The 13615-nt window shown below is 44.8% G+C and overlaps 1 protein-coding gene across 1 annotated transcript in view; it reads left to right on the top strand.

Annotated features, from left to right (window-relative positions):
• The first annotated feature begins 1758 nt into the window (after positions 1 to 1758).
• ME3 (malic enzyme 3) overlaps positions 1759 to 13615 on the top strand; it is a 132772-nt gene continuing 120915 nt past the window's right edge. Inside the window, exon 1 of the mRNA XM_086739653.1 lies at positions 1759 to 2086. Coding sequence (XP_086595779.1) covers positions 1895 to 2086 — 192 coding nt within the window. The 5' untranslated portion in view covers positions 1759 to 1894. The remainder of the gene's footprint in view (positions 2087 to 13615) is intronic.

Here is a 13615-nt window from a genome sequence, read left to right on the forward strand (position 1 = left end):
CTACTTCTCCTCTGATGCAAAATTAAGTAAGGTCTAACAGAAGGTTTAGAGGATTAGGAGGCTGCGGGCTATGTGGTTTGTAGATAAAGAAGCCAGCAACGTCCCGCCCTTTTCTCAGACAGGGAAGTATTATACCTTCAGTATTTGCTACAGTCAAGTAAATTTAAGCATTTAGTTCTGCAAAAGACCCACCCAAAGTTCAAATCTATTTCAGATTAAATTTTGGAACTTTTGTTGTTAAACATATTGTATTTAGTAAATCAGACTCAAAAGTAAATTAACATCATAAAAAAATTCTTAGAAAATACGTTCTCAGTAAATTATTTTCTCATAATTGATTTTTCATTTCAAAATTGAGACTAGTTAGGGTTTCAGCCTCAATGAAAAACTGGAACACTTACGTAGAAACGAAAATATTCTGTGACAACACCCATTTTCATCCATAAAACATCATTACTGTAAAAAAAAAAAAGTTTTCATTAGATTGTATTCATATTAGACAAAAAAACAACTAGACAAAAAAAAATTCCCCATAGTCCTAATAGTTATTAAGCGGCCATAGTCCTCAAGTATGAGGTTTGAATATAATCATTTTCTTACAGCAGAGGCGTAAATATCCTGGGCACACTGAGGGCAATGCATGAAGCATTTCTCTTTAGGGAGGAATCATAAGGTCGTGGAACTGAACCGAAATAGTCTAGTCTAGTCTAGTCTATGAAGTGCCTGTAAAATGCCAAGGCAAGAAAGGACAACCATATCCATCTAATGAACATCTTTCACTCTGCAATCCATTCTTTTCTGCAGGGATTGTATCATTTATCCCCAGATATTAAAGCATATTAAAAAATGCATCTGCAGACAGCCGCACAAATGGAAGGAGAAGCTGGAGAGTGTCCCTCACCCAAAGCAGGCCTGAGCTTCGTGATGGGGGCGCAGGTGTGGCAGCAGTCTTGATCTGAAGATGGAATTGAACCTGAATCTCCCACTCTTGTGTGGAGTAATCTGGCCGCTGGGTTTTTATGTGAGAAGTGGTAGTAGTGATGACGATGTCACCATTTGAAAGGATGAAAGAACTCGTTTCCTTGAAAAAAAAATGGATGCAGGGACCTGCCTCCTTCAATGAATAGAATATATAGATTACAAGATACAAAAAATACGTCTTGCACGTAATATATACTACATACATAGTATATATACCTGATCTATACAGTATAGGGTGCATATAGGTTTTATACACAGAACGTATGGATTATAGGTAGGTTGAGATGCCGAACTACCCGCAGCTGCTCACATCCCAGGAAAAGGAAGACCGAAAAGCCCTTCTAAAGCCCTTCCCGGGGACTGACAGCTCCTCCTGCTCCCCCTGCACCTCCCGCCGGGGGTCCCGCACTTTGCCCAGGACACCGAAACGCAGCGCTGCGGCCCTCTCCCCAGCGCCCGGGCCGAGGCCGCCCCCCGCCCCTCTCTGTTAAGGCTGATGGAGAAAACACAAATCCAAAAGGAGGAGAGAGGCGAGAGGGGCTCCCTCAGGCCCGCGATGGCAAAAGGCCAGGCCCCGACCGGGCCAACCCCGTCCCCTCCGGTCGCGCTGCCACAGCCGAGTCCCAGGCCGGGCGGGCCCGTTGTCCCCGGGGAGGCGGGGCCCCCGCGGGCACCCCCCTCCCCTCAGCCGCCGGCCGAGCCTTAACAGGTAACGGAGGAGGGGCGACCGCCGCGGGGTCGGGGTGCGTTCTGCTTCCCGGGTTTCCTTTCGCTTCGGCGGCGAGCGCCGCGCCGGGAGGGGCCGGGCCGGGCGCACCTGGGCCGGGCCGGGCCCGCCCTCTCGCCGCGCCCTTCCCGCCCTGTCCCCGCTAACGCCGTCCCCGGCCGGGCCCGGAGGAACCGCGGCGGGGCGATGGTGCCGGTGTACGGCGGGGCGGGCGGCCGCCTGCTGTTGCGGATGGCGGGGGCCGGCCGGGGGCCGCTTCTCCTCGGCTTCACCCGGGGCCGCGGCTGCCAGGCGGCAGGGAGCCCGGCCACTCGCGGCAGGGCCCTGGCCGTCAAAAAGCGGGGCTACGACATCACCAGGAACCCCCACCTCAACAAGGTCGGTGCCGCCGGGGGTTGGTTTGCGGCCTGGGAGGGGCTCAGGGCTCGGTGGTGGCGCCGGGGAGGGTGGGAGGTGAGGGAAGGGGCTCGGCGCCATCGCAGGTGTCCCGGTTCGTGAGCCCCTTGGCAGCGTTGCCCGTGTCCATCCTCAGGTGCAGCCCCAAGGCAAAAAGGGGGCGGGGGGGGGAATGTTTGGGGGTCGGCGAGGGGAACAGTCACGGGTGCACCTGAACGGGGCGCGGGGTGATTTTTGTACCGGTGAGTTATCAGCCGGTTCGGCGTCGGCCCTCCGTCCGCTGCGGCTGCCGTGCTGGTGGCACTGGAAGGGCCTGGGTAGGGCAGGAGCACCCTTGGCTGGGGCCTGAAATCATTTGCCTGAAATCACCAAAAACTGGGTAAAGGAAGAAGTATGGCTTCTAAAAATGCAATACCAAAACCTGGGGTATTTTGGCATACATTGTATTACGTGTGTAGCAGGGGAACTGATCGTTTACATCCTTATGTTAAAACAAACATTTGTCATTGTTCTTGTTTTAAATCTTCCTTTCGTAGCATATCCATAGCAATGTGTGTTCCGCTACCAAAGCAGCATGCTTTGCCAGGCTGAAGATGTATTTTTCTCGATACTGCAGAACCGTCAACTTCATAAAGCTTTAGGAGAAATCTGGCAGACTTTGTTGAAAACCTGTGTGAAATGAGACCCTGTAATTTAACACGATAATACTTTTCCATCCCTTTCCATAATTTGAAGGAAAAAAATTAATCTGGATGTAAATTTGGGGATCAAATATGTCAGATTCAGGATGTTGGTTTCCGATTTCTTGTTACTAATATTGCTAGAAATTACTACAAATACATTAATTACCTTAAAAATAAGCAGCTATTAAACACCGTATTGATAGTTGATGGGGCTGTGACTATTTATCATCTGCTTGGTATCTCGTTATCCACTGTATGAGCCTCCTGCGTCCTCTTCTGGCCTGGAGACCCTCTGGATGACAGCTTGTACTTTGTGTAGTACGTGGTGCACTGGGCTTGCGTCTCTTGGTACCGTTTCAGCATCCATAGAGGTGCACACCTAAGGACCAAGGCAGGCGATGACACAGGCTGTTACGGAATATGCGACACCTTTGTAGGGAATCTGATCTGAGTGGCTACGGAGTGCGTGTCTGTAAGACTGAACACAAGAGGAATTGCTAGCTATCTCATAAGCAGCAGTTATTGATCCGCATTAAGTGGTTTTGATGGGTTTTTCTTCAGCATCTAACTTGTCCTCTTGGGTGTTCAATGATTGTTATGAAGTGATATAGCTAATGTTTCTAATAGTCTTACATATATCCATTTCAACTGAATCTGTCACATGTTTTAAATTGATCTGGCTACCGCAGAAGTAGATTTTGAATGTCCCATTTGATGATTTTCAGAGCTGGGGCTTTCCTAAAGTGTTTTAGAATCATAGAATGGTTAGAGTTGGAAGGGACCTTCAAAGGTCACCTGGTCCAGTCCCCGTGCAAGGAGCAGGGACATCTCCAACCAGATCAGGTTGCTCAGAGCCTCATCCAACCTGGCCTTGACCGTTTCCAGGGATGGGGGGCATCCACCACCTCTCTGGGCAACCTGTGCCAGTGTTCTACAACCCTCATTGTAAAAATTTTTTTCCTAATATCCAATCTAAATCTACCCCCCTCTATTTTAAAACCATTACCTCTCGTCCTATCACAACAGGCCCTACTGAACAGCCTCTCCCCATCTTTCCTGTAGGCCCCCTTTAGGTACTGGAAGGCAGCTATCAGGTCTCCCCGGAGCCTCCTCTTCTCCAGGCTGAACAGCCCCAACCCTCTCAGCCTGTCCTCATAGGAGAGGTGCTCCAGCCCTTTTATCATCTTCATGGCCCTCCTCTGGACCTTTTCCAACTGGTCCATGTCCTTTTTAGGACAGGACTGTCCCTTCTTCCAGTGGAATAAAGTATTTTTCTTTAAGTCTAAAGGGAATTTTGGTCCATGTGGAGAGAAGGGAAGAAAACTGCTTCTGTTAGAGTAAAATAGATCCTAGTGTGCTATGTTTAATTGGCCATGAGTAATCTCCCAGTTACTCTCCAGTCCAAGTGTTTGCCGTTTGTGTTGTTATGTGCATCTGTCAGTACAGACCTTACAATCCTTGATATAGTCATGTACAGAACATCCAAGTGAGGACAGAAATGGATGGCATGTGTGGTAAGAGATAAGGACTGCCTGTTTATGCACCTAGGTAACTAGTAACTAGTCATTAGTAAATGCTCAGGCCCTCTTTCCAAACTTTCCTAAACAAATTTCTATTTCCCTATTGGTTTTAACAGTTCATTTAAGAAATTAACTGTGTTTAATTGAAATGAGATACTTCAGACAGTTCGTATGTGGTTAAGGTATGATTGATGGCCCTTTGGTCTACTGTGCTGCAGTAGTATAGGTCAAAATTAGGGATCTCGGTAGGTTTTCGGCTGTTGTACTCTGATCACATAGCAATTCCCATTTACCGCTTTGGTAGCTAAATGCAAGCATGGAGTCATTGCTGTTTTCCTGGAGTGGATCTTATTTTAATCTAAGCTTTCATCTGACTGGAGGCTGCTCTGCAGGGGACAGTCCTTATATCTCTCTAAGAACCTCTGAAAAAGTTTTCACAAGTGAGGCTTTGGGCAGCAAGTATTTTGTTGCTTTGCTCAGTGCCCTGGCTGAACAAAATGCCCTGAGCTTTTGGGTGAAGTTTAAAGTGTCAGTCTAAAGCTATGAAGTGTGTGGTATTTATTCAATGAATACTATGTCCCTCCAGCAGAATCACAGACTGATTTATGGTCTGAGATTATTGATCCAAGTCTTTGCTTGCTTACTAGGTTGAAGGTGCTTTGAAGAAGCAGCAGACTCAGAAGTCACTGCTGCCAGGTCCTCTGTGACACTCTAAATACCAGCCAAAGCAGGCCGTCCTCTGAGATGCGCCTCTTTTTTCCAAATTTTTTTCTTCTAGGTCGGATAAATAGAAAAACTAGTGATGGATGGAAGAAATGCGCAGGTGTTTCTTTCCTTTGGTCATTGTTTATATGTGAAGTTGACTGGTTTTTTCTCAATTTAGGAATTGAATTCCTAAATATTGATCAAGGGTGCCAACAGTGTATTAAGCATGGACTGCAAATTATCTCAAGTCCTTAAATTATTTGGCCAAGCTTTGCATTGTGTATAAGAGCTTGCTTGACTAGGCATTTTGGGGAAAATTTAGAGGAAAGATCTGTCTTGCAGTTAAGGCAAGACTGGGTTTGATTATGTCTCAGACTTTCTGTGTGACACTGGAGAAGTCACATGCATGGAAGTCTTGTAGCTTAAACCCTTGGACAGTAGTAGGAACTTTGAAGACAGAACTTGTTATGCTTCATCTTTGCTGATAAGACTTTAAGCGCAGTGCATGTTTCTGCTATTCAAATACCGTTCTTCCTTCTGTTGCAAAGTGTTACAGCCCGTGTCTGATCCAAGGGCAGGACTCAGGAAGTGTCAGCATTCTTCTGAGGGGTACTTGTGGTCTTTAAGGGCGCTAATGGTTGTTTTGAGTTGACAGAAGAGTCTCAGAAAGAGTGGGAGGATGTGGAAGAGCTTGTCACATGTATTAATGAAGTGCCTCATGAAGTAGTTCTTCTTTTCCTGCCTTTGAATGCTGCAAAATTGAAAAACCTAAAAATGTTAGCAAATGTCAGATAGCCACAGAGAATCAGTGAGACTGTTCTGTGGTGATGCAAGTGCAAGCTGGGTTCCAGGAGGATTTGTTAGAAGCTTTGGCCATGTCTAAGCAAGCAACTTGCTGTCAGGGCAGCAGCAGTGCTGGACTTGCTGAGAGACAAGTCTGTTCTACTGTGGGGCTTCAGCCTTGTGAAAAGCTCATTCAGCACTCAGATCCTGGGAGGAAAAATGGGGCACCTCTTACTCACTGCCTGATTTATCAAAGTTGCCTTCTGTTTGATGTGGTCAAGGCCATGTTGTGTACTCTCTCTGATGCTGCTGTCAGTTCTTAATGTTTGTGCAATTCTGATCATCTCAGACGTGCTGTTCATGATTCTTCAGTTTTTCCAGGGACTCTGTCAAATCTGTGTGCCCTGTTTGGGCACAAACTGAGCTGGACAATTCCCAGTTTGACCATATACTTGTAGGGATTCAAAAATCTTGTCTCGTCCAAAATGGACTGTAGTTGTGTTCATAACATCTGACTGCACTGTTCAATTAGAAGGTTGATGGCACTTCATGCATTTTGGTAGAAGTCCTAATTTTGAGATAAATCGTGCCTCCTTGGACATCTGCAATCACAAACATGCAGAACTGGAAGTCACAGTTTATTTTCAGAGTGGCAGGGTGTTGCCATATTTGAAGGGTTCAGATATACTTTTCTGCAAGGCACAGTGCGGGGATCACAATTTGGGGTCTTCTGTGTACATCTGCATAATACTCTTTGCTCTTTTGATATGCATGCATGAATTACCAAAAAAAAAAAAAAAAACAAAACAAAACCAAAAAAAAACCCCCAAAAAACAAACCCAACAAAACGAAACTACCAATCTGAATCTGTAAGAATGAAACTTTAAAGAATTGCTGTAGGTTCTCCCAGTGGTTTTGGAATGTACTGCTGTACACATCATTAAAATGCAGGAAGTCTGTTTGTCCTTCAGCTTTGCAGGGATCAGAATTGAGCTGAGGGTTCTTAGAACATAGTGTTTTGCCACTGTAACTGAGGAAAAAAAAAAAAATGATACAGTCTTGCACGTGGCTGTACTGGGCAACTGCCGTGAAAGAGGCCTAAAATTAGCCGGATTTGTAAAATGATTGCTTTTAAACAAAACTAGTAAGGAGCACAAGAACAGTGTGTCTGAAACGGCAGTTGGCAAGGTCAAATTGAGGCAGGATTCTGTTTTCAAATTACCAGATCTCTCTGAATCCACCATGTTTTATTTTTACAACTAGAGCTTGCAATTGGCTGGGTTTAGGTCTGGATAAATATATAACTACCGAGGTACGCACAAGGCTTTAAGGGGCTGTGTGACTCCCAGCATTTGTTAACTCACGGTCTATTCATGTTTTGCACAGTAAGAGTATGAGGTGGGCAGAGTTCGGAGGTTCCCCTCTTATTTTTCAGGAGTCTATAACTATTTGACCAAGTTTTAGAGGGCAAGTTTTAGATTGGACAAGTTCATTTAAAAAAAAAAATTAAAAAAATCCACTGAGGGTTACTAAATACAGTAAAACCATACCTGGCTTAGAAAGTCTTCAAACTGAAAATAATGAAAGGATGGGAATGTGCAGGTGAAGATTTATCCTATTTACTTGTTTACTCTTCTTAAGGTATATGGCTGCTGCTGGAGACAGGATGCTCATGTGGATGAACTGACCTGATAGGACTCTCGTGTTTCTAGGGCTGTCAAACAAGACACCTTCATGGGCAAACCCTGCAGCACATGGGCCGCTTCAAACCTGAGCCAAACCACAGCTGAGAGCGTGCTCTTTGGCAAATCATGCTGTAACTCTTCTAGAGTTGCAGTGTAAGCGAGCTGGAGCACTGTGCAATGCGATGAGCCTTCAGTGGTGTCCAGAGCAGAGGGGCTGCTTTCGTGCTTTTACTGGTTCTTGATTTCATCAGTCAAGCCTAGCTGTATCACCATAGACTTCAGGGGAAGCAAACTCCAAGGAGATGAGCTTTTACACAGTGTTTTGGCAAATGTGGTGGTGTTCTGGAAATATTAGTTATATCTCAGGGTTTTTTTTGGTTTTTTTTTTGTGTGTGTTTTGTTTTGTTGTGGGTTTTTGCCTTCATCCTGGTGTTTGGAGTTTCATTTTTGTTTGTTTGTTGTTAATGTCAAGCATATATTTTTTGAGACCAAAGTATCTTTTGGTTATGACATTTCCTAATGTTTCAGTACTAGAGAACTTGTCATAGTGGCATGGTCAGCAAACTAAGCCCAAACTAAATCTGTTGGTGCTTCTGGTATTGGCAGCAGCCTGCAAAGGTCCCTGTACTCCCCCAGCTTGGACTCCAGTCCTTCTCCATTATCATAGCCAAACCAGGATGCCATCTGCCTTCCTGTCTGTCTGCATTATCTCTTGCCAACACCATCACTCTCCCCTTTGGGATGCCATTAATGCTTTGGGGGTAGAGCTCTTGTGGAAAAGCTTGGAAGTGCAAAGAAAGTCTGCTGCTGCCAAGGTGAGAGGGATGCTGCTGCAGACCCTGCCTGTCTGTGTGGTACTAACCCTGTAACACGCTGGTCCTTGTTGTGCCTTTAGCCCTTCTAAATGCATTCAGAGGTCTTTGAAGTATTGATTGGGCAGCTTTTATAAGTGCTGAGTTTATGGTTACAGTCACTGTAAGTTATTAATAAAATTAAATTGTGTTTGGACCAAACACTTGTTCCTGTTTTCGGAGCAGTTTCTGTTGTAAAAATACCTTTACAATTTGATTTAAGTTGTGGAAAATTGCCAGTTCGGCAGCTTCCTGTGTTGCTGTTTTTTTTTTTTAAATCATGCTTTTTCTTTTTACAGAAGGCTTAATCCCTACACCATGCATGTTTTGGTAGGGCAGAGACAAGAATGAATGTAGCTCTTGTTTCACAGGGTGGACTAAGTTTTGGGTTTTTTTTTGGCGCTTGAATAAGAATTGCACTTAAGGAACAGAAACAGTTTGAGAAATAGTATGAAAATTTATATTACTGCAGTTAGAATAGATGTAGGGCTGAATGCTACAGCTTGTTCAGCATTCCTATTCATTGCATCAAGTGAAATGTGTGGCAAACAACCAGTTGATTCCTTTAGAAGCACTGTGGATGTTGGTGGAAAGACTGAGGATATTGTATGTGGGGCTAGTCATGTAAACAGTCTTCACTCTACTGATCTCAACAGGCTCCAAGCCTTGCCCTACGTAAGCAGCATGACATAAAATGTCGTTTAAGTTAGAAACTGTGTGCTGCTGTATGTTGAGCTGAGTCATTGGTGCTCCTCAGAACTAGTGATGATTTAACTGAAGCTTCTGAAAGGCAGTGCTAATTCACAAGATGAAGCAAAGAGCAGCATTTTGTGGCTTGGTTTTGATTTCAGATGGATTTGCCATGCAGTAAGGTACCACTAGAGATGGGTCTAGCGGCTTTGTAGTGCTGTGTGGCAGAGTATGACCCCCTAGAGCAAATTCCATTTGACTTGATTTTGGATAAAGGAAATGTAAACTGAATTCCTCTTTAGCTTCTATAGCAGCCACGTCCAGAAGAATGTACTAGCTACTGTTACTGGCACTCCTTCGGAGCTAAGAAAGGAAAGGCCGATCTTTAACAAAAAAACAAACCAACCCAGCAATTTCTTAGGAACAAGAGATGGAAACTATTCAGTGACTTCACTGCTCTGATTTGAAGCCCGATGGTAAGAGAAAATGAGCGCTCAGGATCCTGAGGTTTGGGTCTCGATGCACAATGTCCCTGCTTCTAGGGGGAAAAGCCCCCCAGTTGATGGGACAGTGTGATCTGTGTGCCCAAAAGATCCGTAGACTACACCACCTTTATTAGAGAGTTTTACTTTAGTAGGAGCAGCATATGGACTTTAATTCCCCTATTACAAATTGAGAGTGTTTATATAAACACTGAGTGTCTTGCATTAAAAAAAAAAACGCTGCTTTGCCCCAGTTTTACCAGTGCAATATAGTGAAATTGATAAGTGGTAAAAATGGGTTTTGTTAGGCTTACAGCAGATATAGATATGCAAGATCATCTTCTAAACTTACAGAATGACCTCAGCTGTGTCATTTGACCCTTAATCTTGTATCTCTTATCACCATATATCTAGTTTCTGTTCTGTTTCTCATCTGCTGATGCAATCAAGCGCAGTATGCAATCTCTTAAAATCAGCATAAATGCCATAGCTTGCGTATGCTGTGGGAACAGAACATCATAATTACAAATGGTACTGTATTTTTTTTTTTTCAATTTAGAGCACAATAAATGGGATTCAACACAATAAGAGGGAGTTTTTCAATTTAATACAGAGTAGCAATCTTCTGGCTGTACCCTATTTGTCCCTTCATTCCGCCTTCCCTGCCCCCATAAATAATTCTTCGTTTTCATGGCATCTGCAGAACCCTACATATAATTAATTTTATTTGTTTTTTTTAATAAGAAAGCATACTGGACAAAGCGCAGTAGTCATTTTTCTAGTCACTAGACATGTTTTGCTGAGGGGCTTGTGCTTCGGCTCTATCCACCGTTACGAATATGAGGGACAGAGATGTGCCTTCTGCCCAGGAAGAATCGGGCTCCATAGATTTGCTTCTCTGTCCAGTTTGATCCGACTGCAGCCAACGGTGAGTTCCTGTGAGCTGGGGAGAACCAGGAATTAATCCACAAACTGTTAACGGACTGGTGCACTCTGCTAATACCCCTTACTCAAGGGGGAAGTTATGAGTGTTTATAACACTTAGGCTCTTCCAGTGCTTTGGGATTTCCGTCCCCCCCCCCCCACCTTTGACTTGCTCTAAGTGATGCTGATTTCTCTTCCTGCCCCCCCTAACTTGCCTGGTTGATGGGAGGTACTGTGCAAACATCTGCTTTTGGCAGCTCTCCTGTGGTTTCAATATTTTACTCATTCTTCATTTGAAAGAGTACCACTGCCAGCGCATGGAGACAGCACCCAGGCAGTTCTAGAACCAAGACCCTTGCAGAGTTAGGGCCTGGAGTTGGATATTGGAGCTGCCAGTGCACCTGGCTGCTGTAGCTGAGAGCTGGATGCTGCCCTGCATGGGAGAAGCCTTGCCTGTGCCTACCTCTGAGTAAATGCCAGGCAGGAATACAGTCTGTCCTGTTTTGTTGTGGGGCTTAGCTGGTTTGTTTTAACCAAGGAAGCAGGCAGCTAAGAGGCAAATGGTTATTTTAATTATCCTTGAGATTCTGGATCAGTATCCAGAATTTCAATTATCCTTGAGGTTTCAGGGGTCAGTATTGGGATTGGCCCTGTTCAACATCTTTGTCGGTGACATGGACAGTGGGATAGAGTGCACCCTCAGCAAGTTCACCGATGACACCAAACTGTGTGGTGCCGTGGACACGCTGGAAAGAAAGGATGCCATCCAGAGGGACCTTGACAGGCTGGAGAGGTGGGCCTGTGCAAACCTCATGAAGTTCAACCAGGCCAGGTGCAAGGTCCTGAACATGGGTTGGGGCAATCCCAGGCACAAATCCAGGCTGGGCAGAGAATGGATCAAGAGCAGCCCTGAGGAGAAGGACTTGGGAGTGCTGGTGGACGAGAAGCTCAACGTGAGCCAGCAATGCGCCCTTGCAGCCCAGAAGGCCAACCGCATTCGTGGGTTTCATCAAGAGGAGCGTGGCCAGCAGGTCGAGGGAGGTGATTCTCCGCCTCTACTCCACTCTCGTGAGACCCCACCTGCAGTACTGTGTCCAGTTCTGGAGCCCCCAACATAAGAAAGACATAGACCTGCTGGAGAGGGTCCAGAGGAGGCCATGAAGATAATGAGAGGGCTGGAGCACCTTTCCTATGAGGATAGGCTGAGAGAGCTGGGGTTGTTCAGCCTGGAGAAGAGAAGACCTTACAGTGGCCTTCCAGAACCTCAAGCGGGCCTACAGGAAAGATGGGGAGAAACTCTTCAGCAGTGCCCGTTGTGAAAGAACAACGGGTAATGGTTTTAAAACAGAGGGAGGTAGATTCAGATTAGATATTAGGAATAAATCTTTTACGCTGAGGGTGGTGGAACACTGGCACAGGTTGCCCGGAGAGGTGGTGGATGCCCCATCCCTGGAAACATTCAAGGCCAGGTTGGACGGGGCTCTGAGCAGCCTGATCTGGTTGGAGATGTCCCTGCTCCTTGCAGGTGGGTTGGACTAGATGGCCTTTAAAGGTCCCTTCCAACCCTAACTATTCTGATTCTATGATTCAGGAAATGCTCTTACACTGGCAAAACCTCGGAGATAGGTCAGGCTGAAAAAACCAAAGGTTTTGCTCTCTCTTGCTTTTCCTCTGACTGTTACTTATTTTTCTGTCTTTTTCTCACTGATTTACCAGACCTGCTATCAGACCTTGAACAGCCCGTTGTAGCTTTCACCCAAATAAGTTCTTTTGGCATAGACTTTGCTTTAGAGCTCTGGTGAGCAGGTCAGACAGGCCTTGGTGCTTGGGGGAGAATAAACACTGTGCTACAATTCCCTCTCTTTCAACAGAACGCTTAGCACAACAGCAAACTTGACTACTTTCCGCTTACAATGTGCTCTGGTAGACACAATGAGCATGTTTTTAATTTTTAACCTCGTTGTTGAGGCCCAGGGGTGACACTTTCTGTCATTCTCCCCAAATAACATGGGATTTTGATGAATGACTTAGATATTGTATTAGGCTGACAATACATTTCTTTTTAAAATGTTTTAAATGGCAAAGCTTTTTATAATCCTGCAGCTGCCAAACACAAAACTCAGACATAAACTGAGTAGACTGTGGTTCTGACAAAGAAAATAACGCCAACGCAGAAGTTGTCTGCATATCAACCGTTTCTGCTTCACTTCACTTTGCAGCGCCCTGTTGGACATGTATCCTTCAACACGTGGATCCATGGAGCCGAAACAGATATTTCAGTAAATTTCTGCATTGTTTATAAAAAAGATTAACTCCACATCTCAGAATATTTTTTTTCCTGCGTGCCTAGCTTACGAAGTGATAAGTCTGTTTTGTAGTATGGCCATATGGACTAGCTCTGTTCAGCCTCGTAAAATGTGTAGCTAAGGCTTTACTGTGTTTTCCAACATGGGAAGGAATTGGTTATTTTGAATACAGCAGTGCTATGTTCTCCTGGACAAGACATCTTGAACTTTAGCTCTTCGGCTTGGCTGACGGATTTGTCCCTTTGCCTAGTGGTGAAATTCCTTATGGAAACTACTAAGCTCTGTTTAATCTTCATTTGAAGGGTTTGATGTTAAACCTGCAGGCAATCTTAGCTGTGATTATTTGCAAATGGGTGAATGGATTATACATACCAAATCCTGGCATTTTTGGAAGTGTCCAGGTTATTAAGAGTGTCTGTTGTCAGGATGGTCTAAGCATGTAAGCAGGGCAGGGGCTGGAGGGCTGGAGGGGGCTGTGTTTTATTAGGCCAACAGATTTAGATGGGGGTGAAAAAAAAAAGAAGTAAACCCAGGATTTCCATAGCCATAGCCCTTCTTCTGGAAACTTTTTTTCTATCCTCAACTAGATCAGTTGGTCCAATTAAAAAAAAACAAAAACAAAACCAAAAAAAAACAAATCAACAATAACAACAAAAAAAAACCCAACCCAAACCCAACCCAAAACCTCTCTCTATGAGCCTTTTTCTACTCCACAGGGAATTAGACATCTTCATGTTGCCACTTATGTCTATAGCTTATTACTGAGGTAAAACAACTGCTTCTATAAATCTAATCTCTTTATCACAGTTATTGCAGGAACAAGAGAAGATCCTTCTGTGCCCTAATATTTTATGAAATTTTCTGAATCTAGCCATAAAATGA

Source organism: Chlamydotis macqueenii, chromosome 1 (assembly GCF_036417535.1).
Source record: "Chlamydotis macqueenii isolate bChlMac1 chromosome 1, bChlMac1.mat, whole genome shotgun sequence".
NCBI lineage: Eukaryota > Metazoa > Chordata > Aves > Otidiformes > Otididae > Chlamydotis > Chlamydotis macqueenii.